Raw genomic sequence first — 27,638 nt, forward strand, 5'->3', positions numbered from 1 at the left:
TCTGGCTGCTCCATGCAGACTGGCGACTCTGGCTGCTCCATGCAGACTGGCGACTCTGGCTGCTCCATGCAGACTGGCGACTCTGGCTGCTCCATGCAGACTGGCGACTCTGGCTGCTCCATGCAGACTGGCGACTCTGGCTGCTCCATGCAGACTGGCGACTCTGGCTGCTCCATGCAGACTGGCGACTCTGGCTGCTCCATGCAGACTGGCGACTCTGGCTGCTCCATGCAGACTGGCGACTCTGGCTGCTCCATGCAGACTGGCGACTCTGGCTGCTCCATGCAGACTGGCGACTCTGGCTGCTCCATGCAGACTGGCGACTCTGGCTGCTCCATGCAGACTGGCAGCTCCTTGCAGACTGGCAGCTCTGGACAGGCGGGAGACTCCAGCAGCGCTGAACAGGTGGGAGACTCTGGCAGCGCTGGAGAGGAGAAAAGCTCTGGCAGCGCTGGACAGGCGGGAGCACCTGTAGGGATGAGACGGAGAGACAGCCTGGTGCGGGGGGGCTGCCACCGGAGGGCTGGTGCTTGGAGGTGGTACCAGATAGACAGGACCGTGCAGGCGCACTGGAGCTCTTGAGCACCGAGCCTGCCCAACCTTACCTGGTTGAATGCTCCCGGTCGCCCTGCCAGTGCAGAGAGGTGGAATAGCCCGCACAGGGCTATGCAGGCGGACCGGGGACACCGTGCGCAAGGCTGGTGCCATGTAAGCCGGCCCAAGGAGACGCACTGGAGACCAGATGCATAGAGCCGGCTTCATGGCACTTGGCTCGATGCTCACTCTAGCCCGGCCAATACGCAGAGCTGGTATGTACCTCACCGGGCTATGCACCCGCACTGGGGACACCGTGCGCTTCACAGCATAACACGGTGCCTGCCCGGTCTCTCTAGCCCCCCGGTAAGCACAGGAAGTTGGCGCAGGTCTCCTACCTGGCTTCGCCACACTTCCTGTGTGCCCCCTCCCAAGGCATTTTTGGGGCTGACTCTCGGGCTTCCATCCATGCCTCCGTGCTGCCTCCTCATACCAGCTCCTCACCGCCTTCTCCGCCTCCAGCTCTTCTTTGGGGCGGCGATATTCTCCAGGCTGTGCCCAGGGTCCTTTACCATCCAACTCATCCTCCCATGTCCAGTACTCCTCGCGCTGCTCCTGCTGCCGCTGCCTGTCACCACGCAGCTTGGTCCTGTTGTGGTGGGTGATTCTGTAACGGGATTCTTCTGTTGAAGGAGAGGCGGACCAAAACGCAGCGTGGTTATTGTGATACATCTTTAATAAAAATGAAAATAGAACAATATACAAAAAAAAAAAGAAAACGTGAAAAACCGAAAACAGCCCTATCTGGTGTAACAAACACAAAGACAGGAACAATCACCCACAAACCCCAACACCAAACAGGCTACCTAAATATGGTTCCCAATCAGAGACAATGACTAACACCTGCCTCTGATTGAGAATCATATCAGGCCAAACACAGAAACAGACAAACTAGACACACAACATAGAATGCCCACTCAGATCACACCCTGACCAAACAAAACATAGAAACATACAAAGCAAACTATGGTCAGGGTGTGACAGCTGAACAGCTAATCAAATGGCTACCCGGCCTATTTTCATTGTCACCCCTGTTTATTATCTATGCATAGTCACTTTACACCTACCTACATGTGCATATTACCTTAATTACCTCGACTAACCTGTACCCCCGCACATTGACTCAATCCAGTACCTGCTGTATATATATATATTGTTATTTTATTGTGTTAGTTTTTAAAAAACTTTAGTTTATTTAGTAAATCTTTTCTTAACTCTTATTTTTCTTAAAACTGCAGTGTTGGTTAAGGGCTTGTAAGTAAGCAATTCACAGGAAGGTCTACACCTGTTGTATTCGGCGCATACAAATACAATTTGATTTGATTTGTCACATCAACACCTTAAGGTGAAACGATTACTTACAAGCCCTTAACCAACAATTCAGTTTTAAGAGAAAAAAGTGAGTAAGGAAAAATATTTACTAAATAAACTAAAGTAAAAAATAAAAGCAACGATACAATAACAATAAAATAACAACAAATAAGATTTGATTTGAATTTGGTTTGGTCACCCAAAAGTCTTACATAACCATATACCAAACATAACATATCATAGTAATTTGAGTGTACTTTACTATGTTACGGCTAGTCTATAAAAGTCGGCTGCTATAACAGCATTTTCAGCAGTTAAATGCAACAGTAAAACATTATTAATATGGTTTTTGAAGTCTAATTTGTTTACGAGCATGATAGCTCTACTTTTAATTGATGGTTGACGCAGCTTGTTTGCCATTAGCCAATCAGCGTTTCACAACGAATTGAACGCATGTGAATGTACACAACTCCTATTTACCGCTTCACAACTGATGATTACCACCTTCCCACTTGGTTAGGAACGCAGCATTATTATATTCGCACAACGCCTCACTCGCTTTATTGTTGGGTTGCCGACGTTTGTTAATTCAACCGATACCTTTCCTAGTGGGCAAGTACACTTCTAGATACACATTGTCTAAAAATGTAAGTCTTTAATAGATAGAGATAAAGATGGATTGAAAATTGGATTTAACAATGGACGTACAGTTGGCTATTTCTGCCGTTATATTATTCATGGTTGCACATTTGCACATTGTTGGGCCAAATAACCATGTCGATCAGGGGGCCACCGGACTAATCCTGAGAAATCATTTCAAGGGATAGATCGTTGTCATTGAGAAGGGCCTGGTTACAGTTCCATTGCAACAGGTCTCCAGTAAAGACAACATCAATAATTGTGGAACGGGAGAATGTAAAATTAGAGAGGCGGTCGTGCGTATAATAGACGGGCGACAGGAAAAAGGAATAAACTAGATCTGATGTCACTGCTCTGGTGGATTATCGAATACGTGAGGGATTCAATATCCTCGAATCGAAGATAGCAGTAGCCAACGTTGCATGTGATACGTTGCCAATATGATGCCGGTGAGTTATTGTAACAGACTACATGTTCCTTTTATGTTCGTGTTATGATTGAGATTTCGATTAGACAAGACAGAATTGTTTAGCATGTGATCTTACTCCTTGGGCTATGTTGTATCTCGTCCCTCAGCCATACCAACCATCCCTATTTCTGTTATATTGAGACAAAGGAAGGATTACCACACAAAATCTGAACATGTTTTTAGCACACTGACAGTCAACGTAACGAATAGCAGGTTCTGTAAATACTATTTTTGTCATTTAGCAGATTTTTAGGAGCAATTACGGTTAAGTACTGGTATCGTTGACAGATTTTTGACCTAGTCACATCGGGATTTAAACCAGCGACGTTTCGGTTACTGGCCCGAGTGTTGTATACAACATTAGCGTGACTAACAATAGTGGAATCGGCGGTTTGCATTTCAAAATAAAAGTCCCCAATTGAAACTGATGCAAACAGATAAACATTGTGGAATCATGACACAATTGTGCTAGATACTGCTAAACAAGGTTGGAGTGTTGTTTTCATTCAACAAAAGACAATAACTAATGAATCTGACACAAAGTAAAAATCAGTTGAAATTGCACTGTTGATGTATAGGCTTCAGAATTGCAATGGAGGCATACATATATTGCAATGTACAGCCTTACCTATGGATCTTGGGTTCATTAAAATTGGGGTATCAGCCTAGTCAGTGACACCCACGGAACAGAACTGTAAAGTTTTCACAAATATTAGCTGTCGTAGTTTATTGCGGGACTCTGAAACCACAGTGAAATTAGCAACATATTAAAGGAAAGGTTACCCCCTTTTTGAATTTTATATTGTTTTTGTGCATCTCTGGGTGATGTTCTGTTAATTCCCTGGGTTATTTCATGTTTTCATGTGCATCTGAGTTATTGGCAATCAAGCAGGCAGAAATCCTTCTGGTATCATTTAGCACAGTGATAATCGCTCTCACTACACTGTAAGTTAATAGGAACAAGAGTTTTAGATCAAAATGTCTATCATACATGTTAGATTTCAATACTGGCCGATGTCATAACTCGAGAGTATGTCTCCTCTCGACTGTGTCATTGATCATCTTTTTGTGATATTCGTACCTCGAGAAATGTGTAATTTAATGGAGGGTCTAGCTAATTTTTCCTATTGTCTGCCTCTAAAGTCCAGGGTGTATTGCATGGTGCAGTTGACCAAGATATGGATTCCAATGACTGAAGGAACGTATAACGCCCCACGCAGAGCAGACTGTCGACCAATCGCGTTCACGTTGTCATGATGCTTCACGCGGTTGCTAAACTAATCGTCACGCAATCCAGATGGTACGTAAAATTACGAATCCAAAACTATACGATACTACAGATAGATATACAGATTATCTAACATCTCATAAAATATTTGTAATGTTGTACTTCTTGTTGACGAAGTTCGTGCTAATGTTGGGTTTTTGAGCTACCGCCCAATAGACTCATTCACTCCTTGACTGAGGGCACTCCTTGTCCCAGAATCGCCCAGAATTCACCCCACGGGCCCATTGAGGTAGCATGGGCAACGTTTCCCATCACAAAGTATATCTGCCGTTGCGAATGTCAGACTCCGCTCTGTGAGGCACATCGATCTGCAGGTTGAGATGGCTGTAAAATTGCCTAAACAAAATGCACTTACTATCTACGTTACATGCTGATATTTCATACGTTACATGCTGATATTGAGTGTAGCTATTGTTAGTTAGTTAGTCAGCCAGCCAGCCCATGGAGAGCATTGCATTGTGGATTGTGTAATTGACTTGAGATGCAACAACGATTTTCATTATTGCTACCAACCTTTGTTATAATGCCAAAAGGAAACATTTGTTCACAAAAAAATATTATTCTTACATATGTTTTTTTAACACTGTAAATTCAAGAAATGAGTGGTTGTGGGTGGATGTTTTCCTTTTAAACTCACCAGTCAACCTACTGTATGTGTATTGAGCATGTACAGCCTTACCTATGGATCATGGGTCCATAAAATGGGGATTCAGCCTACTCCGTGACACCCACAGATTACAATTCTAAAGAGTTTGCGCAAATATTAGTGCAGTAGTTCTTATTGTGGGACTTTATTTTCACTAGTTTCATCTGTTTGCATTAGTTTCAATGGCAGACTTTTATTTTTAAGGTGACCTGCCGATTCCGCTATTGTGTGCTCATGCTAATGTGGTTCAGAAATTCCATGTTTCTCTGAATGTCTAGCTAGCAGGTTTCGCTTTCCTTAAATCATATCTCATGACTAATGACATTTCAGAAATTTAAAGAATGGTTTAAAATCATGCTGCATGCATATGAGGTTAACTGCCAATTAGGCTACTACACCATATTTTGCAAGAAAAGCTTCAATGGACCACACACACAAGTAAAATCCCAATTTAAAGGTTTGTGGTTGTCTAACACAAACCAAGTGTACGCTATTCTGTTTGTGCCTAGTGGGAATAGCCTATTTCACTTATGGAAAGTCATAATTCATCATCGACCGTGATTGGGAGTCCCAAAGGGGGGCACACAATCGTCCGGGTTTGGCCGGTGTAGGCCTTCATTGTAAATAAGAATTTGACTTACCTAGTTAAATAAAGGTTAGATCAAATATATACACACACACACACACACACACACACACACACACACACACACACACACACAATTAGGCTTTGGTGATTACGTTTGCAATGGCAAAATCGGGAACAACCTCCAGAATCTTAATCTGTCAGATGACTGTCCTTATAGACATTGGACATGGTAGAGTACATGGTTACTGTGTAACAATATACCCTAGTTGATGTGTGAATTGGAGCCAACATGTCATCCTCAACAACATCTAAACATTTCCCTTTTCTTGTTTAAACCAGACACAGTTCTTTAAAAAAATTCTTGACTAATGAGTGGATGACATATCTTGACAACAACAGTTGAACCCAGTGAAGAAGATAGTTGCCTTATCAGTTGTGTCATTTTGCTAGTTAAACATGTGTTGAAAAGTAGACCTAAAACAATAATTATAACTATTATTTGAAGAACAATGATCCTGCATTGTTAAACTGTAATGATGGTGAGAGAAATATAACTCCACATGCCTGCCTGTTCCTCGTGGGAGCTATATGGTGTTGGCCCAACATCTTGTATTTCTTTATATACAGTGCCTTGCGAAAGTATTCGGCCCCCTTGAACTTTGACCTTTTGCCACATTTCAGGCTTCAAACATAAAGATATAAAACTGTATTTTTTTGTGAAGAATCAACAACAAGTGGGACACAATCATGAAGTGGAACGACATTTATTGGATATTTCAAACTTTTTTAACAAATCAAAAACTGAAATTGGGCGTGCAAAATTATTCAGCCCCCTTAAGTTAATACTTTGTAGCGCCACCTTTTGCTGCGATTACAGCTGTAAGTCGCTTGGGGTATGTCTCTATCAGTTTTGCACATCGAGAGACTGACATTTTTTCCCATTCCTCCTTGCAAAACAGCTCGAGCTCAGTGAGGTTGGATGGAGAGCATTTGTGAACAGCAGTTTTCAGTTCTTTCCACAGATTCTCGATTGGATTCAGGTCTGGACTTTGACTTGGCCATTCTAACACCTGGATATTTTTATTTTTGAACCATTCCATTGTAGATTTTGCTTTATGTTTTGGATCATTGTCTTGTTGGAAGACAAATCTCCGTCCCAGTCTCAGGTCTTTTGCAGACTCCATCAGGTTTTCTTCCAGAATGGTCCTGTATTTGGCTCCATCCATCTTCCCATCAATTTGAACCATCTTCCCTGTCCCTGCTGAAGAAAAGCAGGCCCAAACCATGATGCTGCCACCACCATGTTTGACAGTGGGGATGGTGTGTTCAGGGTGATGAGCTGTGTTGCTTTTACGCCAAACATAACGTTTTGCATTGTTGCCAAAAAGTTCAATTTTGGTTTCATCTGACCAGAGCACCTTCTTCCACATATTTGGTGTGTCTCCCAGGTGGCTTGTGGCAAACTTTAAACGACACTTTTTATGGATATCTTTAAGAAATGGCTTTCTTCTTGCCACTCTTCCATAAAGGCCAGATTTGTGCAATATACGACTGATTGTTGTCCTATGGACAGAGTCTCCCACCTCAGCTGTAGATCTCTGCAGCTCATCCAGAGTGATCATGGGCCTCTTGGCTGCATCTCTGATCAGTCTTCTCCTTGTATGAGCTGAAAGTTTAGAGGGACGGCCAGGTCTTGGTAGATTTGCAGTGGTCTGATACTCCTTCCATTTCAATATTATCGCTTGCACAGTGCTCCTTGGGATGTTTAAAGCTTGGGAAATCTTTTTGTATCCAAATCCGGCTTTAAACTTCTTCACAACAGTATCTCGGACCTGCCTGGTGTGTCCCTTGTTCTTCATGATGCTCTCTGCGCTTTTAACGGACCTCTGAGACTATCACAGTGCAGGTGCATTTATACGGAGACTTGATTACACACAGGTGGATTGTATTTATCATCATTAGTCATTTAGGTCAACATTGGATCATTCAGAGATCCTCACTGAACTTCTGGAGAGAGTTTGCTGCACTCAAAGTAAAGGGGCTGAATAATTTTGCACGCCCAATTTTTCATTTTTTGATTTGTTAAAAACGTTTGAAATATCCAATAAATGTCGTTCCACTTCATGATTGTGTCCCACTTGTTGTTGATTCTTCACAAAAAAATACAGTTTATATCTTTATGTTTGAAGCCTGAAATGTGGCAAAAGGTCGCAAAGCTCAAGGGGGCCGAATACTTTCGCAAGGCACTGTATGTCGATCCTGGGAGGTTATTGTTAGAATTAGAATTATTGGTAGAATTCATAAACGAGGTGCTAAATCTATTTCAGACTGTTCCATCACTTGGTTATGTGAACTGAGAATGGATTTTTACTCAACTTGCAAGGACATCCTATCTATACCTATCTAACTTGTGTGTATTAGCCAAGGTTGGCACCAAAAAGTGACACCAGTTATTTGGGGGACACATTTTGTGGAAACAACACAATTATTTAGCAGGGTCAGGGGTGATACAGATAGTAAATAATAGATTAGTTGATAGGCTCCACCTAACTCTGTTATCTGGTTCCAAATGTCATTGATTACCGTTGTTAAACTCATCCCACGTCTGAGGTTACGGAGGGCCTTTACAACTGGTACCAGTAACAGTAAGTGACCAGTAAGCAAGCACACAGACAGACATACACAGACAGACATACACAGACAGACATACACAGACAGACATACACAATCTTCCTGCTGCTACATTTACGCTATTTAATAATCCATTAGGCGATTAGTCAAAAGTACTGCTCCGTGGCTGTGGTGGAGATTTTCAATGACATTTCCCATTGTCCCGAATGCCATATGAAAATGTAAACTTTTCAGTGACTGGGTTGTGTTCGTTTTCACCCAGTACTGTTTTCCTGCTCGCAGAGTAATGCTCAGCACAGTGGGGGTTGGGAACAGGGGAGGGTTGCTACTGCTACGCTGATTCAATAGTAAAGTCACGTGAGCCTGGCCATATGGCCTGGGTCCAGGCCACAGCTTAAAAACATTGGGAGCTGACCAGCGGTAACGGCTTGCAAACCTATCCCAATCTGCCAACATTTTATTAAAGAGCCACACAACCACAAGTCAAGAGTTAGTGCTAATATATTTTTTTAAACACGTAATGGAGAAAATGATACCGCTTCAACTGAAAAGGTCCCCGTTTCAAGAGGAAACACAAGTTCTTTGAAGTTGGACTCTGTAGGATGGCTTTGCCTTGATGATGCATGTATCTATCGACAGATGCTCATTTGTTGGATGCTGTTATTGGCATGAATAATGAATGACTGCAGTGGATTGGATTACTCCTGTAGCTTGTAACTGCCGTCACAGCAAACTTAATCAATATTCACTCTATTCCAATTAATTGGCTTTCAATTTGAGTCCGTCATGGTATATCGACAATTCACTCAACCTGTTTATTAACCAAATGTAATGGTCAGTCCTATAACAACTTGTGTGTATCATTTCAATTTATTCTCCTTCCATGTCTACTTTTGGGCGCTCTAGCATTTTTATCACCACAGCACAATAATTCACCAACAATGAATGTCACAAAAAAGGTTATTTTGATTTCCTCAAGGCTTCTCATGCAATATATATATATATATATTTTTTTTTGTGTGGTTGGTGAATTTGCAGGCACAAGAAGGGCTTTGTCAGTAATTAGATTTAGGATGAAGACCACAATCCATTAATTTAGTCTATCCCTATCAACAGTGATTTAGTCATGGTTACATGATGAAATACAGAACTTTTTAGTTGACATTTGTTAAGGGAAGGTCGTATAGAGTCTCTAGTCCGAGTCATCGTGGTCAAATGCCCATCTCACCTAATAACAGAGGAACAATTTGCAATTACAGAAAACATTTCCGAAGATATCATAGCACTTAGCTCATTGCCTTATCCTCCACCAAATAAGAATCCCTATTGCTAATGAGGTTTGTTCTCAGTCACACTGATGCTCCATTAATGAGAGGCTTAGCCTAACCGATCTCATTAGATGCCCCACACTGTGAAACATATATATATATATATATATATATATATATTTTTTTTTACAACAGACTAGACATCGCAGGCCAATGTCTGATCGGAGGAGGGCTAAGTTGCCCCAGACGCTCATCATGGGTTAGTTTTGCAATTTATTTTTGATTGGGGGAGGGGAAGCTGATCCTAGATGTGTACTTAGGGGAAACTTCACCCTGGAGCTGTCTGATCTGTCTGAATAGAAGGGCAGTGTTGTGTTATTAGGGCTGCACCCACATGCAAAATCAAAGTGCTCTGCCTTTCCCCAGCTGTGTGAATCAGGGGAATTGTATTCAATCAAGTCACCTGCCATAAGTGTTTATATAGAACCTATCCATAGAATAAGAATGTATTGTTTTCAATTATATCATGGCTTTGTTTATACAACTACTGCCTCTGCACGTCTTATTCTGAAAACCGGAATGATCTGTGGCTACCTGGAATACAATGTAGCCTATAGGACACATTCTCTCAAAAGCAGTGAAGTATTCTATTCTACTTCTGGTTCTCCAAAATATACGGTGGGGTCCAAAATTATTGACACCCTTGATAAAGATGAGCAATAATGACAGTAAAAAATAAAGAATTCAAATACTGAGCTATATTGTATGCTAAAAAACATGGGAAATTTGGGAAATTATATACTAATACAATTCGTTAGAGAAAGCGATATATTATCTTTTTCTCAAAGGTAGGGGTGAAAATTATTGACACCCTAAAGATTCTTATAAATAAAATAGTAAAACGTTTAGTATTTGGTCCCATATTCCTATCACGCAATGACTACATCAAGCTCGTGACTACAAACATGTTGGATGCATTTGCAGTTCGTTTTAGTTGTTTCAGATGAGTTTGTGCCCAATATAAATTAATGATAAATAATGTATTGTCACTTTTATTATAAATAAGAATAGAATATATTTCTAAACACTTCTGCATTAATGTGGATTCTACCATGATTATGGATAATCCTGAACAATGAGTGAGAAAATTTAAAGGGTCAAAGATCATACCCTCAAGACATGCGAACCTCTCACCATTACCAGGGGAGGTAATTACCAGGGGAGGTTACCATGTGTTGGCAGCATGATCTTTGGTCCTCTAACTTTCTCAGTCATTATTATTCACGATTCATTCAGGATTGTTCGTAACCATGGTAGCATCCACACTAATGTAGAAGTGTTTAGAAACATATTCTATTCTTAATTTACAATAAAAGTGACTCCAAAATGACACAATACATAAATTACTTCTTTTTTTTTTACCCCCTTTTTGTTCTCCCAATTACGATCTTGTCTCATCACTGCAACTCACCAAAGGGCTCAGGAGAGGCAAAGGTCGAGTCATGCGTCCCCCGAAACATGACCCGCCAAACGGCGCTCCTTAACACCCACCCGCTTAACCCTGAAACCAGCTGCACCAACGTGTCGGAGGAAACACTGCTCAACTGACGACCCAAGTCAGCCTGCAGGCGGCCGGCCCGCCACAAAGAGTCGCTAGAGCGATGAGACAAGTACCCCTGGCCAAACCCTCCCCTAACCTGGACAACGTTGGGCCAATTGTGCGCTGCCCTATGGTAGTCCTGGTCACTGCCAGACTGACACAGCCAGGGGTCGAAGCCAGGTCTGTAGTGACGTATCAAGCACTGAGATGCAGTGCCTGAAACCGCTGCGCCACTCAGTAGGCCCCACAATGAATTTATATTGGCCACAAAAGGATCTGAAACGCAACCCAAAACTAACTGCAAATAAACTCAGCAAAAAAGAAACATCCTCTCACTGTCAACTGTGTTTTATTTTCAGCAAACTTAACATGTGTAAATATTTGTATGAACATAAGATTCAACAACTGAGACATAAACTGAACAAGTTCCACAGACATGTGACTAGCAGAAATAGAATAATATGTCCCTGAACAAAGGGGGATAAATCAAAAGTAACAGTCAGTATCTTTCTGGTGTGGCCACCAGCTGCATTAAGTACTGCAGTGCATCTCCTCATGGACTGCACCACATTTGCCAGGTTTTCTGTGAGATGTTACCCCACTCTTCAACCAAGGCACCTGCAAGTTCCTGGACCTTTCTGGGGGGAATGGCCCTAGCCCTCACCCTCCGATCCAACAGGTCCCAGACGTGTTCAATGAGATTGAGATCCGGGCTCTTCGCTGGCCATGGCAGAACACTGACATTCCTGTCTTGCAGGAAATCACGCACAGAACGAGCAGTATGGCTGGTGGCATTGTCATGCCAGGACGAGCCTGCAGGAAGGGTACCACATGAGGGAGGAGGATGTCTTCCCTGTAACTCTGTTGAAATTGCCTGCAATGACAACAAGCTCAGTCCGATGATGCTGTGACACACCGCCCCAGACCATGACGGACACTCCACCTCCAAATTGATCCCGCTCCGTAGTACATGCCTCTGTGTCACGCTCATTCCTTTGATGATAAACGCGAATCCAAGCATCAACCCTAGTGAGACAAAACCGTGACTCGTCAGTGAAAATCACTTTTTGCCAGTCTGGTCCAGTGACAGTGGGTTTGTGCCCATCGGCGACGTTGTTGCCGGTGACGTCTGGTGAGGACCTGCCTTACAACAGGCCTACAAGCCCATAGTCCAGCCTCTCTCAGCCTATTGCGGACAGTCTGAGCACTGATGGAGGGATTGTGCATTCCTGGTGTAACTCAGGCAATTGTTGACATCCTGTACCTGTTCTGCAAGTGTGAGGTACGGATGTAACAATCCTATGCACGATGTTGTTACACGTGGTCTGCCACTGCGAGGACGATCAGCTGTCCGTCCTGTCTCCCTGTAGCGCTGTCTTAGGCGTCTCACAGTACGGATATTGCAATTTATTGCCCTGGCCACATCTGCAGTCCTCATGCCTCCTTGCAGCATGCCTAATGCATGTTCACCCAGGTGAGCAGGGACCCTGGGCATCTTTCTTTTGGTGTTTTTCAGAGTCGGTAGAAAGTCCTCTTTAGTGTCCTAAGTTTCCATACCTGTGACCTTAATTGCCTACCATCTGTAAGCTGTTAGTGTTCCACAGGTGCATGTTCATTAATTGTTTATGGTTCACTGAACAAGCATGGGAAACAGTGTTTAAACCATTTGCAATGAAGATCTGTGAAGTTATTTGGCTTTTTATGAAATATCTTTGAAAGACCAGGTCCTGAAAAAGGGACGTTTCTTTTTCTGCTGAGATTACGTCCAACAACTTTGAAGAGTCACAAGCTTGATGTGGTCATATCTTGCTAGGAATATGGGACCAAATACTACACTTCTGACTACTGTCACGCCCTGACCATAGAGAGCCATTGTTTCTCTATGGTATAGTAGGTCAGGGTATGAATAGGGGGAGATCTAGTTTTTCTATGTTGGTGTTTTGTATGATCCCCAATTAGAGGCAGCTGTTAATCGTTGTCTCTAATTGGGGATCATATTTAAGCAGTTGTTTTTCCCACCTGTGTTTGTGGGATATTGTTTATTTTAGCACTCCATTGTTGTCACGGCTCGTTTATTGTTTTGTTGTGTGGTTCACTTACTTTAAATAAAAAGATGTTGCGCCCAGATCACGCTGCACGTTGGTCCGAGTATGCTTTCAACGATCTTGACAACTACTTTATTTATAAGAATCTTTAGTGGTGTCGATCATTTTAACCCCTACCTTTTAAAATATTTTTAAAATATTATTTGTTAAACAAAATCTTTCTCTAATCAAATGTTTAAAATTATATAGTTTCACCAAAACATATTTTGTTGCATACAATATAAATCAGTATTTGATTTATTTTATTCAGTCATTATTGGTCATCTTTATCAAGGGTGTTAATAATTTCGGACCCCACTTACAGTACATAGAGTACGAGATCAATGGAACGTCAACCGTGGGGGATAGCACAAGGACATAGTCCAAAAAAATGTATACCTTTATTTAACTAGGCAAGTCAGTTAAGAACGCATTCTTATTTTCAAATATGGCCTAGGAACGGTGTGTTAACTGCCTTGTTCAGGGATTTTCACCTTGTCAGCTCGGGGGATCCAATCTTGCAACCTTACAGTTAACTAGTCCAACACAATAACGACCTGCCTCTCTCATTGCACTCCACAAGGAGACTGCCTGTTACGCAGTAAGCCAAGGTAAGTGGCAGGGTCTACAGTCAATCACGGATTACAAAAAGAAAACCAGCCCAGTCACGGACCAGGATGCCTTGCTCCCAGGCAGACTAAATAACTTTTTTTGCCCGCTTTGAGGACAATACAGTGCCACTGACACGGCCCGCAACCAAAACATGCGGACTCTCCTTCACTGCAGCCGACGTGAGGAAAACATTTAAACGTGTCAACTCTCGCAAGGCTGCAGGCCCAAAAGGCATCCCCAGCCGTGCCCTCAGAGCATGCGCAGACCAGCTGGCTGGTGTGTTTACGGACATATTCAATCAAACCCTATCCCAGTCTGTTGTTCCCACATGCTTCAAGAGGGCCACCATTGTTCCTGTTCCCAAGAAAGCTAAGGTAACTGAGCTAAATGACTACCGCCCCGTAGCACTCACTTCCGTCATCATGAAGTGCTTTGAGAGACTAGTCAAGGACCATATCACCTCCACCCTACCTGACACCCTAGACCCACTCCAATTTGCTTACCGCCCAAATAGGTCCACATGCAATCTCAACCACACTGCACACTGCCCTAACCCATCTGGACAAGAGGAATACCTATGTGAGAATGCTGTTCATCGACTACAGCTCGGCATTTAACACCATAGTGCCCTCCAAGCTCGTCATCAAGCTCGAGACCCTGGGTCTCGACCCCGCCCTGTGCAACTGGGTACTGGACTTCCTGACGGGCCGCCCCCAGGTGGTGAGGGTAGGCAACAACATCTTCACCCCGCTGATCCTCAACACTGGGGCCCCACAAGGGTGCGTACTGAGCCCTCTCCTGTACTCCCTGTTCACCCACGACTGCGTGGCCACGCACTCCTCCAACTCAATCATCAAGTTTGCGGACGACACAACAGTGGTAGGCTTGATTACCAACAACGACAAGACGGCCTACAGGGAGGAGGTGAGGGCCCTCGGAGTGTGGTGTCAGGAAAATAACCTCACACTCAACGTCAGCAAAACTAAGGAGATGATTGTGGACTTCAGGAAACAGCAGAGGGAACACCCCCCTATCCACATCGAGGGAACAGTAGTGGAGAGGTTAGTAAGTTTTAAGTTCCTCGGCATACACATCACAGACAAACTGAATTGGTCCACCCACACAGACAGCATCGTGAAGAAGGCGCAGCAGCGCCTCTTCAACCTCAGGAGGCTGAAGAAATCCGGCTTGTCACCAAAAGCACTCACAAACTTCTACAGATGCACAATCGAGAGCATCCTGTCGGGCTGTATCACCGCCTGGTACGGCAACTGCTCCGCCCACAACCGTAAGGCTCACCAGAGGGTAGTGAGGTCTGCACAACGCATCACCGGGGGCAAACTACCTGCCCTCCAGGACAACTACACCACCCGATGTCACAGGAAGGCCATAAAGATCATCAAGGACAACAACCACCCGAGCCACTGCCTGTTCACCCCGCTATCATCCAGAAGGCGAGGTCAGTACAGGTGCATCAAAGCTGGGACCGAGAGACTGAAAAACAGCTTCTATCTCAAGGCCATCAGACTGTTAAACAGCCACCACTAACATTGAGTGGCTGCTGCCAACACACTGACTCAACTCCAGCCACTTTAATAATGGGAATTGATGGGAATTGATGTAAAATATATCACTAGCCACTTTAAACAATGCTACCTAATATAATGTTTACATACCCTACATTATTCATCTCATATGTATACGTATATACTGTACTCTATCATCTACTGCATCTTTATGTAATACATGTATCACTAGCCACTTTAACTATGCCACTTAGTTTACATACTCATCTCATATGTATATACTGTACTCAATACCATCTACTGTATCTTGCCTATGCCGCTCTGTACCATCACTCATTCATATATCTTTATGTACATATTCTTTATCCCCTTACACTTGTGTCTATAAGGTAGTAGTTTTGGAATTGTTAGCTAGATTACTTGTTGGTTATTACTGCATTGTCGGAACTAGAAGCACAAGCATTTCGCTACACTCGCATTAACATCTGCTAACCATGTGTATGTGACAAATAAAATTTGATTTGAGTTGCTAGCTAGCATTAAACTTATCTTATAAAAAAACAATCAATCATAATCACTAGTTAACTACACATGGTTGATGATATATTTAGATATCATCTAGCGTGTACTGCATTGCATATAATCTGACTGAGCATACAAGTCTCTAAGTATCTGACTGAGCGGTGGTAGGCAGAAGCAGGCGCGTAAACATTAATTCAAACAGCACTTTTGTGCGTTTTGCCAGCAGCTCTTCGTTGTGCGTCAAGCATTGCGCTGTTTATGACTTCAAGCCTATCAACTCCCGAGATGAGGCTTGTGTAGCCGAAGTGAAATGGATAGCTAGTAAGCGCGCGCTAATAGCGTTTCAAACGTCACTCGCTCTGAGCCTTGCAGTGGTTGGCGCCCCCCCCCCCCCCCCCCCCCCCTGGGTTGTGCCATGGCGAAGATCTTTGTGGGCTATACTCGGCCTTGTCTCAGGATGGTAAGTTGGTGGTTGAAGATATCCCTCTAGTGGTGTTGGGGCTGTGCTTTGGCAAAGTGGGTGGGGTTATATCCTTCTGTTTGGCCCTGTCCGGGGGTGTCCTCGGATGGGGCCACAGTGTCTCCTGACCCCTCCTGTCTCAGCCTCCAGTATTTATGATGTAGTAGTTTGTGTCGGGGGGCTAGGGTCAGTTTGTTATATCTGGAGTACTTCTCCTGTCCTATTCGGTGTCCTGTGTGAATTTAAGTGTGCTCTCTCTAATTCTCTCTTTCTTTCTCTCTCTTGGAGGACCTGAGCCCTAGGACCATGCCTCAGGACTACCTGACATGATGACTCCTTGCTGTCCCCAGTCCACCTGGCCGTGCTGCTGCTCCAGTTTCAACTGTTCTGCCTTATTATTATTGGACCATGCTGGTCATTTATGAACATTTGAACATCTTGGCCATGTTCTGTTATAATCTCTACCCGGCACAGCCAGAAGAGGACTGGCCATCCCACATAGCCTGGTTCCTCTCTAGGTTTCTTCCTAGGTTTTGGCCTTTCTAGGGAGTTTTTCCTAGCCACCGTGCTTCTACACCTGCATTGCTTGCTGTTTGGGGTTTTAGGCTGGGTTTCTGTACAGCACTTTGAGATATCAGCTGATGTACGAAGGGCTATATAAATAAATTTGATTTGATTTTGTTTCCCTTGCTCTGCATGGGTAACTCTGCTTCGATGGTGGCTGTTGTCGTTGTGTTGCTGATTTGAGCCCAGGGAGGAGCGAGGAGAGGGACGGAAGCTATACTTTTACACTGGCAATACTAAAGTGCCTATAAGAACATCCAATAGTCAAAGGTTAATGAAATACAAATGGTATAGAGGGAAATAGTCCTATAATTCCTATAATAACTACAACTTAACTTCTTACCTGGGAATATTGAAGACTCATGTTAAAAGGAACCACCATCTTTCATATGTTCTGATGTAAGGAACTTAAATGTTAGCTTTCTTACATAGCACATATTGCACCTTTACCTTCTTCTCCAACACTTTGTTTTTGCATTATTTAAACCAAATTGAACATGTTTCATTATTTACTTGAGGATAAATTGATTTTATTGATGTATTATATTAAGTTAAAATAAAAGTGTTTCATTCAGTAGTGTTGTAATTGTAGTTATTACAAATAAATAAATACATAAAAAAAACTTGTCCGATTAATCGGTATCGGCTTTTTCTGGTCCTCCAATAATCAGTATCAGTATCGGCGTTTAAAAATCATAATCGGTCGACCTCATCTATATTTATTTATGTGTGTGTGTGTGAGATTGTATGTATAGATACATACACAGCTGAAGTTGGAAGTTCACATACACTTAGGCTGGAGTCATTAAAACTAGTTTTTCAACCACTCCACAAATTTCTTGTGACCAAACTATAGTTTTGGCATGTCTGTTAGGACATCTACTTTTTGCATGACACAATTTTCCAACAATTGTTTACAGACAGATTTATTTTGCTTATAATTCACTGTATCACAATTCCAGTGGGTCAGAAGTTAACATACACTAAGTTGACTGTGCCTTTAAACAGCTTGGACAATTCCAGAAAATTATGTCACGGATTTAGAAGCTCCTGATAGGCTAATTCACATAATTTGAGTCAATTGGAGGTATACCTTCAAATGCAGTGCCTCTTTGCTTGATATCATTGTAAAATCAAAAGAAATCAGCAAAGACCTCAGAAAATAAATTGTAGACCTCCACAAGTCTGGTTCATCCTTGGGAGTAATTTGCAAACGCCTCTGAAGGTACTACACATTTTCTATGGGATTGAGGTCAGGGCTTTGTGATGGCCACTCCAATACCTTGACTTTGTTGTCCTTAAGCCATTTATCCACAACTTTGGAAGTATGCTTTGGGTCATTGTCCATTTGGAAGACCCATTTGCGACCAATTTTCTTTCCTCATGATGCCATCTATTTTGTCAAGTGCACCAGTCCTTTCTGCAGCAAAGCACCCCCACAACATGATGCTGCCACCCCCGTGCTTCACGGTTGGGGTGTTCTTCGGCTTGCAAGCCTCCCCCTTTTTCCTCGAAACATAACGATGGTCATTATGGCCAAACAATTCTATTTTTGTTTCATCAGACGGACATTTCTCAAAAAAGTACGATCGTTGTCCTCTTGTGCAGTTGCAAACCATAGTCTGGCTTTTTTTATGGCGGTTTTGGAGCAGTGGCTTCTTCCTTGCTGAGCGGCCTTTCAGGTTATGTCGATATAGGACACATTTTTACTGTGGACATGGATACTTTTGTACCTGTTTCCTCCAGCATCTTCACAAGATCCTTTGCTGTTGTTCTGGGATTTGATTTTCACATTTCGCACCAAAGTACGTTCATCTCTAGGAGACCGAATGCATCTCCTTCCTGAGAGGTATGATGGCTGCGTTTGTACAGATGAACGTGGTACCTTCAGGCGTTTGGAAATTGCTGCCAAGGATGAACCAGACTTTTTTTCTGAGGTCTTGGCTGATTTCTTTAGATTTTTCTATAATGTCAAGCAAAGAGGCACTGAGTTTGAAGGTAGGCCTTGAAATACATCCACAGGTACACCTCCAATTGACTCAAATTATTTAAATTAGACTAGCAGAAGCTTCTAAAGCCATGACATAATTTTCTGGAATTTTCCAAGCTGTTTAAAGGCACAGTCAACTTAGCACAGTGCACGCTAACCAGGTCGACAGGTGCACGGTGTTTCCTCCGACAACATAGGTGCGGCGGGCTTCCGGGTTGGATACTCGCTGTGTTAAGAAGCAGTGCGGCTTGGTTGGGTTGTGTTTCGGAGGACGCATGGCTTTCGACCTTCGTCTCTCCCGAGCCCGTACGTGAGTTGTAGCGATGAGACAAGATAGTAACTACTAACAATTGGATACTACAAAATTGGGGAGAAAAAGGGGGTAAAATAAATAACATCTGTTGCCAAATCGGTAACAGAGTTTCAAAACGGAATGTCTGCAATTGAATTGGCTACAATGGGAAATCATAGTTGTCACAAACAACAATAGTATGCCAGTGAAAGGGAGAACAGTAGCAGGCGACCCAACTATGTTCAGCTGATAAATGTTTTCCTTTCTGTCATCTGATTGTCAAAGCAAGAGTGTGAAAAGTCTGGATAACCTCTCTCTTCTCTATCTCTAATTAATGCAACCTCTCCTAGCTCTTATGACACCTACCCTCTCATTCAATTTTTTATTTGGTCAGTCCACCCTGGCCTCGATTTCAACGTCCACAGACGTCATTTCTTGGTCCGGACCAGTCTTGATTTCAGCTTCCACAGACATCTGGACCGGCCCAAACATAGACGTCCACGATTAGTTCAGATTTGGTCCGGACACTTATGTTTCATAAGTTTGGACAACACAGTACAGTAAATAAAAGTAGAATATAGTACAGTAAGATACAGTACATTACACTTGTGTACTGTGCTATATTCTACTGTACTGAACTATAATTACTGTTCTGTGCTATACTCCATAGCTCTACTGTGCTGTACTTTGATGTCCAAACTTGTGAAAAATAGACGTCTATGATTGGTTCAGATTTGGTCTTGTTTGGTGGTGGAGCTCATTAAAATAATAGCCAGTGTGTAGAGTAATAAATAAATATGCAAAGGATGATATTGCACCTTTGTGTATGGATTTAGTATTTATGCATTTCTGTGTAGCATAGATCAAGGACCCATGATGAAATTCTGTTACCGGGTGTAAATTTACTTCACTTAATGTATACAGTTCAATAACCAAAATAAATGTATTTTTACTCCGTGTCATGTCATAGCTGACATTGCATTCTTTCTGCAGACATATTTGAATCTTAATTTGGAGCGGATTTAACTGAAATTCTGTTACCAAACGTTGCATCTGCACAGTTCTTTCAGTAAATTATATTCAGTGTGTAAATTGTTAAAAGTAGTCCTTGTGCATAGAGTTGTGTGGTTTGTTAAACTTTTAAATCAATGGTTTTCGTTTGGCATACATTTTAAGTAAAAAATATCAGTCTCAGCACAATTTCATTATCGTGGAATTGCCCCTATTAGGAAAAAAGACCACATTGACAAATGACTCCCCGTAAGATTTTTTGATCCAAAATAGACATTGACCATCTGTTTGTTTCAAATGGAACAGGGACCTAAATGTGCTACTTATTCTGTTCTCACTAAAACCCATTGCAGTGGGGGTTTCTGAATTGGCTCAGTCTTGTCTGGAGTTGGACCCCAATGTTCTCTAACACTGTTCTAATGGTCTATTTTTCACTGTCTGTGTCTTAGATGTACCTCACCGTGTACCTCAGCAACAATGACCAGCATTTCACAGAGGTGCCCGTTACCCCAGAAACCCTGTGTCGTGATGTGGTGGAGCTGTGCAAGGAGCCGGGGGAGGGAGAATGCTTCCTAGCTGAAATGTGGCGAGGCTCAGGTGAGTTTCAGAATGGTTCTGACTCAGTCTTCTCAATTTTATGCCTTTTAAACTTGTCGTAAAGTGACAACTAGTTAAGGATCAAGTTGTTGGACAGTTAAAAGAGACAGTAAAGTAGGAGAGGTGCTAGAAGGGCATGGGCCAGATTCAAACCCATGCCAACACCGTAGTCATGTGTGAGGCTGTGGTATCACTGCTAGACCAACCAGGACACTTCCTGGCTAACTTTTGATGTCAGTGTTTACTCTAGGTTGATGTTATGCTGGACTACACTAATCAAAGTGCTGAACTGAATGAAGCCAATCGAAGGCCTGAGTTTTCAGTGGTGGGTAGGATGAACCCCAAAAAATCTTGTTCAATGTCAACTTTGGCCCAGTTCCATTTCACTCCCTAGCCCCTACAACTTCGGTGTTCACTAATCTTAAAGGTGACATAATAGGTGAAAGCAGTATCACTATCCCGGCAGATGTGTATACCTGAAGGGTAAAGGTTGGGGGTAAGAGGCAAGGGACCAAAATGGAACCGTGCCTTGGACTCAAGAACCGCTTACTCAGGCATATTTCTTTGTCACACCAGAGAGCGCCATTGGTGACGGAGAGCGAATGCTGGACGTGCTCCAGCGTTGGGGACACCAGAGGGGGGAGGTGCGCTTCCTCCTGCGCCATGACCGGGCACCCTGCAGAGAGTCAGGTGAGAGCCACAAACACACATTTATCGATGCCCATCCCCCACCAGTACCCTGGATGGTAAATAGTGTGGTAACTGAATGTGTCAAGCGTAGCCTGAAAAATGGGAAAGCCTGGGTAGGCAGCTGTGTTTACTGGCCGTTATGTATGTGGTGTACACAATGTTCTATTCCATTACAGTTGAGCCAAAGTCAATACAGCCAGCTACTATTCTAACTGGCAGACACACTTCCTAGTCCCCATTGTTGGGATGACGAATTTCAATACAATTGAATTGGATTTTACTTTTTTTTCCAAATCAATGAAATAATTTTACTTTGTATATGGATTAGAATAACTGTCACGTGAAGTAAAATAAAAAATAAAAATGAGTGATTTATATCTTCATGTTATTTGATAATGCATGCGGTTTTGACCATGGCACAGTGCCAAGCATTCTAAACAAAGTTGAGATAATTCAAATCGCCATGATGTTTTGCAGCTGCTGGGAACATAGTTATTTAACAGGGTACACTCTAATTTTCTGTCTTGCCTGCATTCTCTCAGGCCCAAAGGTAACCCAAGATTTTTCTGACTGTGCCTGCGTCCCAAATAGCCAATGGGCCCTGGTCACTGTGTAGTACACAATAAGGAATAGGATGCCATTCATGATGCAGCCTGTGTGTGGTGGTGATGATATGCCACGGGCACTGTCCGTTTTTGAACACACCCCCATATGATGTACAATATTTAACACTTTAACACACTTTAAATGTGCTACACATAGGATTTGTACTTTATTTTTGCATTGTAATTTCAGATAATGTACATAATATATCTGCAGTAATAGTGTAATGACAGTGTTTCACAGTATTACTTACTGCCAGTGTTGTGATTGGCTGTGATATTCGCCTATTGATTTCTCCTGCCAGGCCGGCATCTGTTGCCAAAATGGGAAAGGTGTTTTGTTTTTGTGGCTGTGTTTAGGGGAAATCAGGTCAAGTGGCCAATGTAGAAATTACTCTTTCATTTCCTGGGTGCTAAAATGTTACACTTTTCACTAAATTTCAGTTTATGTGAGAAAGCAAACAATGAATAGCGTAGGGAATCATTGTAAAGTCTAAATCGCTGTGAAATATATGTCAAATTTTTCACAAAAAAAAAAAAGTTTTTACTGATGTTTGAATGTGGTGGACCAAAACCGTAAGTAAAAGGTTCAAGCGCGAATCTCCGCCATGTTACGGGGAATTGGGATGCGGGGGAGGGGGTATTTGTTTTGAATGCAGCCTAGTCCTGTTGCAATTCACCTAACTTCCACATGTGTAAGCACCTTTAAACAACTCCACCTTGTAGTCTTAGGTACTGTAGCATGTTAACGCCCTCTCAGCTGGGGTGTATTCATTACGGAAACCGTTTACCGTTTAAGAACCAATCGGAAGCAAACAAACAGCAAAACATGTCTTTATTGGACAAATTCAGGTAGGTCCCTCTCCGTTTTGTTCCATTTGCTTCCGTTTAAGAAACGTTTTGCAACAGTATCTGTGTAATGAATACGCCCATGTTAATGGCTAAAGTGAGCCCATAGGGAACAGTACACTTTTCTTTCATTGCTGTGATATTAGTTTTGTGCTTGTAATTTCTTCTGCGAATATCCGCATTACGTTTTCATGAGACGATTAGCCAAGGACATGTTCTTTTCAATGGTATCACTATGTGATGCACCCGCATAACTTAGTCCTTTATGCAACTTGAAAACAACAGAAAACCATGTCTTTCTTTACCCAAGGCTCTCTGGTCATTTGAGAACCTTGTGTAGTTCCATGTGTTTGGGTTTCTAGTTGTTTGGAACGGCCCCATACGCAGGACAAAGCCATATTGCGCAACAGAACAGTGCAAGGGATATCACAGCACAAGGCTTTATTATTTGTATTTAGGACACGATTGTATTTAGGACACGATTGTAGTCAATTACAACTAGTCTGGCTTGGCTCCCTGTTTAGCTTGTGCCGTTATTACCATATAAGGTGTAGAATTTGGGTTGTGTAACTAGTAAGCCTGAGTTGTGACCCCCAAAGAGCTTATTAAAGCGATCAGCCTTTTTGGGTTACCCATATAAGGAGTTCGCTAAACAGCATTGCATAACTGTCAGACACTGGCACGGGAAGAGCAACTGTGTGGAAGAGGCCTGGTTCTTTTGGCTGCTCCACCAGTTATTACACAATGAGCAGTTCTCCAACTCATGCTTTTCCTTTTCATCCCGTATCCTCAAGAGTATGACCCCTATTAATGGCGCAGTGCTCGGGTCTTGTGTTGGTTTTCCGGTCATGTTTGTTCCAACTTTGGTCATAAACAGACTGTAATACACAAACAAATTGGAGCCCCCTTTTAACAGAGATACCTCCAAATGTGTAATTTTCCCCAAATAGCAATTAGCTTCTTGCCTCTTTATACTTCCCATGATCAGTTGTGAAGCAAATGCACGTCCCTCTCCAACAGTTAGATATAAACACACACACTCACAAGGCCGCTGTATTTTGTCTTGTATAGGTGGATCAAGGGTTTCCGATCCCTCCGCTAAAAGGAACATGGTCAAGGTGCCTGTGGACCGATGCATGGAGAATGGGGTGAGTGCAAAAACGGTACTACAGTAAAAGGAAGGAAGATAGAAGCCGATGGTTAAATGGTATGGTGTGACACATTATTTGTCATTATTGACCCCCCCCCCAGGTGGCACCACCTTGCATGGACATCACCCTCTCGGAGCTGCAGGAGTTGGCATCACGGCAACAGCAGCAGATCAATTCGCAGCAGCAGCTCCTGGCCTCAAAGGTAGGGCAAGACATTGGCCATGTTGGAGAGCATGATACGTTGTGGGTAAATTGTGACTGACCGACTTGGCTATAAATTATAATCAGTAGTTATTTATGGTGCAAGGGGATTTGTACATCAGTGCAGTCAATGTCAAACAAGCCCATTGAGTCATTTGGCAGAGAAGTACAGCCACTAAATAAAGGTCAAGACATCTAATTCTTCACCTTGTCTCATGCCTAGGCCAGCATGAGGCAGATGGGCCTGTAAGGGCAGGGCTCTAGATGAGACAATGTCCAATAAAACAAGTTGTTATTTCCCTTTCTTATTATCTTGACATAGACATCCAGTTGAATAGGCCTGCTCTAGAGTCTGGTTCCTGTCAAGGTTTCTTCCTAGACAGTTTTACTTCGCACGGTCTCCTCTGCCTTCTCTTTATTAAGCTCAATTAATAAAGACAATTATTTTTCTTTAAAGACAAGGGAAGGGCTGTGTGTTCTCCTACACTGAGTTAGAAGGTTTACAAAGGCTACAGTAAAGGATGCTAACCTCCCACCATCACCAGTAACAGGGAAGGTTAGCATTGGACATTTTAGTCATTAAGCAGACCCTCTTATCCAGAGAGGGGGGAATTATCTTTGTGCTTCTAACATTCTCACTCATCATTATTCATGCTTCATTTATGATTAATTCATAATTATGGCACCATCCATGTGAATATAGAAGTGTTCAGAAACATCTTCTATTCTCACATGTATTTAGTTACTATTGGGCAAGACATGATACAAAAAACACCCAAAACAAGAGTTTGTATAGTCACAAACTTGAAATAGTCATTGTGTGCCAGGGATATGGGACCAAATACTACTACTTTGACTACTTTTAATACACCATGTGGCTATTATTAAAAACTTGAATCTGAAAATGTTTTCTTGTTTGGTCGGCTAGGAGCAACGTCTGCTCTACCTGAAGCTGCAGGAGCAGCAGCAGCAGGCGTCAGAGCATGAGAGACTACTGCAGCTTCGTGAGAACGCTGAGAACCAGGAGACCAAGCTGCGGCGGGTGCGGGCCCTCAAAGGTCAAGTGGAGCAGAAACGCCTTAGCAACAGCAAACTGGGTCAGTGCCAAGGGGAGAGTGAGGAGTCAAGACACTCGATGAATAGGGGTTTGGGGAAGGAGCTGAGTATAGGGCTTTCTGGGTGACATGTTTTTTTCCCTACTTGACACACTTGACATTTCTTTTAGCTGATTGGTTTAAGCCTACAGTGTACAACCAGCTAACTACTTTTGGTTCAAAAGAAGATTCCAGGTTTAGGTATCCAGAATATTATTTTGTCCAGTTATCTGTGTTCCGAGAATGTACACCTGACGGTTATGGGAACCTGAAGGTGGAATGTTAGCTAAAACATTTCTCAAACGTTTTTCTTTTTTTATCTACCATACCAGACATTCACAGAACATGTTTAGGTTTATGATCAAATATTGACGTTAACGGAACATTCGATTTTGGTTTGACCGAACACATCATTAGCATTCTCTAAATGTTACTTTTCAAATTTGACTAATGTGCATGTCTGTGCTTGCGTGTGTTTGTTGATTTGCGTGTGTGTATGTGCCTGGCTGTATAGTGGAGGAGATAGAGCAGATGAACGGGCTGTTTCAGAGTAAGCAGCGCGAGCTCCTGGTGGCCGTCTCCAGAGTGGAGGAGCTGAGCAGGCAGCTGGAGACCCTGAAAAGCGTCAAGATGGAGCCCTCTCATGACGGCCCGAGCTCCGCCGGCGAGCTGGAGCGTCTTTACAAGGAGCTGCAGGTAAGAGAACATCAGATTTGTCTGCTTCCACCGAAGTTTCTTTTTGTGGAATTTACAGGTAGACCCTGCAAAATAACATCATAACCACAGCACTGATGTTGGGTGATTAGGCCTGGTTCACAGTCGGCATTCCAATTCCCAAAGGTATTCGATGGGGTTGAGGTCATGGCTCTGGGCAGGCCAGTCAAGTTCTTCCATACCGATCTCGACAAACCATTTCTGTATGGCCCTCGCATTGTGCATGGGGGCATTGTCAATCTGAAACAGGAAATGGCCTTCCCCAAACTGTTGCTACAAAGTTGGTAGCACAGAATTGTCTAGATTGTCATTGTATGCAGTAGCTTTAAGATTTCCCTTCACTGGAACTAAGGGGCCTAGTCGGAAACATGAAAAAGAGCACCAGACCATTATTCTTCCTCCAACAGACTTTACAGTTGGCACTATGCATTCAGGCAGGTATTGTTCTCCTGGCATCTGCCAAACCCAGATTCGTTGGTCGGACCGCCAGATGTTGAAGGGTGATTCATCACTCCAGAGAACGCGTTTCCACTGCTCCAGATACCAGTGGTGGCAAGCTTTACACCACTCCAGCCGACACTTGGCATTGCGCATGGTGATCTTAAGCTTGTGTGCAGCTGCTCGGCAATGGAAACCAATTTCATGAAGCTTCCAACGAACAGTTATTGTGCTGACGTTGCTTCCAGAGGCAGTTTGTAACTTGGTAGTGAGTGTTGCAACCAAGGACAGACGATTTTTATGCATGGCTGTGTGCTCAATTTTATGCACCTGTCAGCAACCGGTGTGGCCTAAATAGCCGAATCCACAAATTTCAAGGGGTGTCCACATACTTTTGTGTGTATATATAGTGTATACCCCCAGAACAAAACTGCTGGCTCTGAAGTTTTCTTTTCACACGGTCCTTTTCAGCACGGTTCCAGCAACTATGGTGGATATGTAACCAGGCATACTCAGTAGAGATTGGTTTGGCTCGGCTTAGTTGGGCTCAGTAGTGGGAAAATCGCTATACACACATAAAGCTGACTCTAGCTCTTTCTCCCTTCTCCCCCCGATTTTAAGCTGAGGAATAAGCTGAACCAGGACCAGAGTGCCAAGCTGCAACAGCAGCGTGAGAGCCTGAGCAAGCGCAACCTGGAGGTGGCCACCATGGACAAGCGAGTGGCCGAACTCCGCGAACGCCTGTGGAAGAAGAAGGCAGCGCTACAGCAGAAGGCGAACTTGCCCGTGAGTCAAGTCGAGTTTCAAAAGCTTTATTGTTCCCTTAGGGCAGTGTACATCAGACCACATCAGACCCACATTTCTTGGAACTAAGCTTAGGAATGGGACCAGGGAAATGTATCACCACTCCAATTCAGACGGAGCTATGGATGCAAGACCTCGCTGTCCATGAGATAAATGTGACGTGTGCAGGAGTAATATTTTACTCCTGCATCCCTACATAAGGGATGGGCAACTTTGATGGGGGTGGGGGCCACAGAAAATCGGAACTTATCACGAGGGTCCACAGAGGCTCAAGGGTCTGACTACCCACATCCATACTTTTGGGGGCACGAAGTGACATTTTGTTGTTGCCCCCCCCCCCCCCACCCCCCCACACCATGCAAGTAAAACATTTTAGCAGCCCCCTCTTGACAGCAGCGACAG

General features: G+C 43.2%; 1 protein-coding gene across 1 annotated transcript in view; it reads left to right on the forward strand.

Moving 5' to 3' along the window:
- Nucleotides 1–2,425: 2,425 nt before the first annotated feature.
- LOC109865632 (apoptosis-stimulating of p53 protein 2) overlaps nt 2,426–27,638 on the forward strand; it is a 45,967-nt gene continuing 20,754 nt past the window's right edge. The window contains exons 1-8 of the mRNA XM_020453965.2: nt 2,426–2,993; nt 20,546–20,693; nt 21,270–21,383; nt 23,906–23,982; nt 24,086–24,187; nt 25,115–25,283; nt 25,795–25,976; nt 27,054–27,218. Of these exons, the coding sequence (XP_020309554.1) occupies nt 2,985–2,993; nt 20,546–20,693; nt 21,270–21,383; nt 23,906–23,982; nt 24,086–24,187; nt 25,115–25,283; nt 25,795–25,976; nt 27,054–27,218 (966 nt within the window). The 5' untranslated portion in view covers nt 2,426–2,984. The remainder of the gene's footprint in view (nt 2,994–20,545; nt 20,694–21,269; nt 21,384–23,905; nt 23,983–24,085; nt 24,188–25,114; nt 25,284–25,794; nt 25,977–27,053; nt 27,219–27,638) is intronic.

This window comes from Oncorhynchus kisutch, linkage group LG20 (assembly GCF_002021735.2).
Source record: "Oncorhynchus kisutch isolate 150728-3 linkage group LG20, Okis_V2, whole genome shotgun sequence".
NCBI classification, from domain to species: Eukaryota; Metazoa; Chordata; class Actinopteri; order Salmoniformes; family Salmonidae; genus Oncorhynchus; species Oncorhynchus kisutch.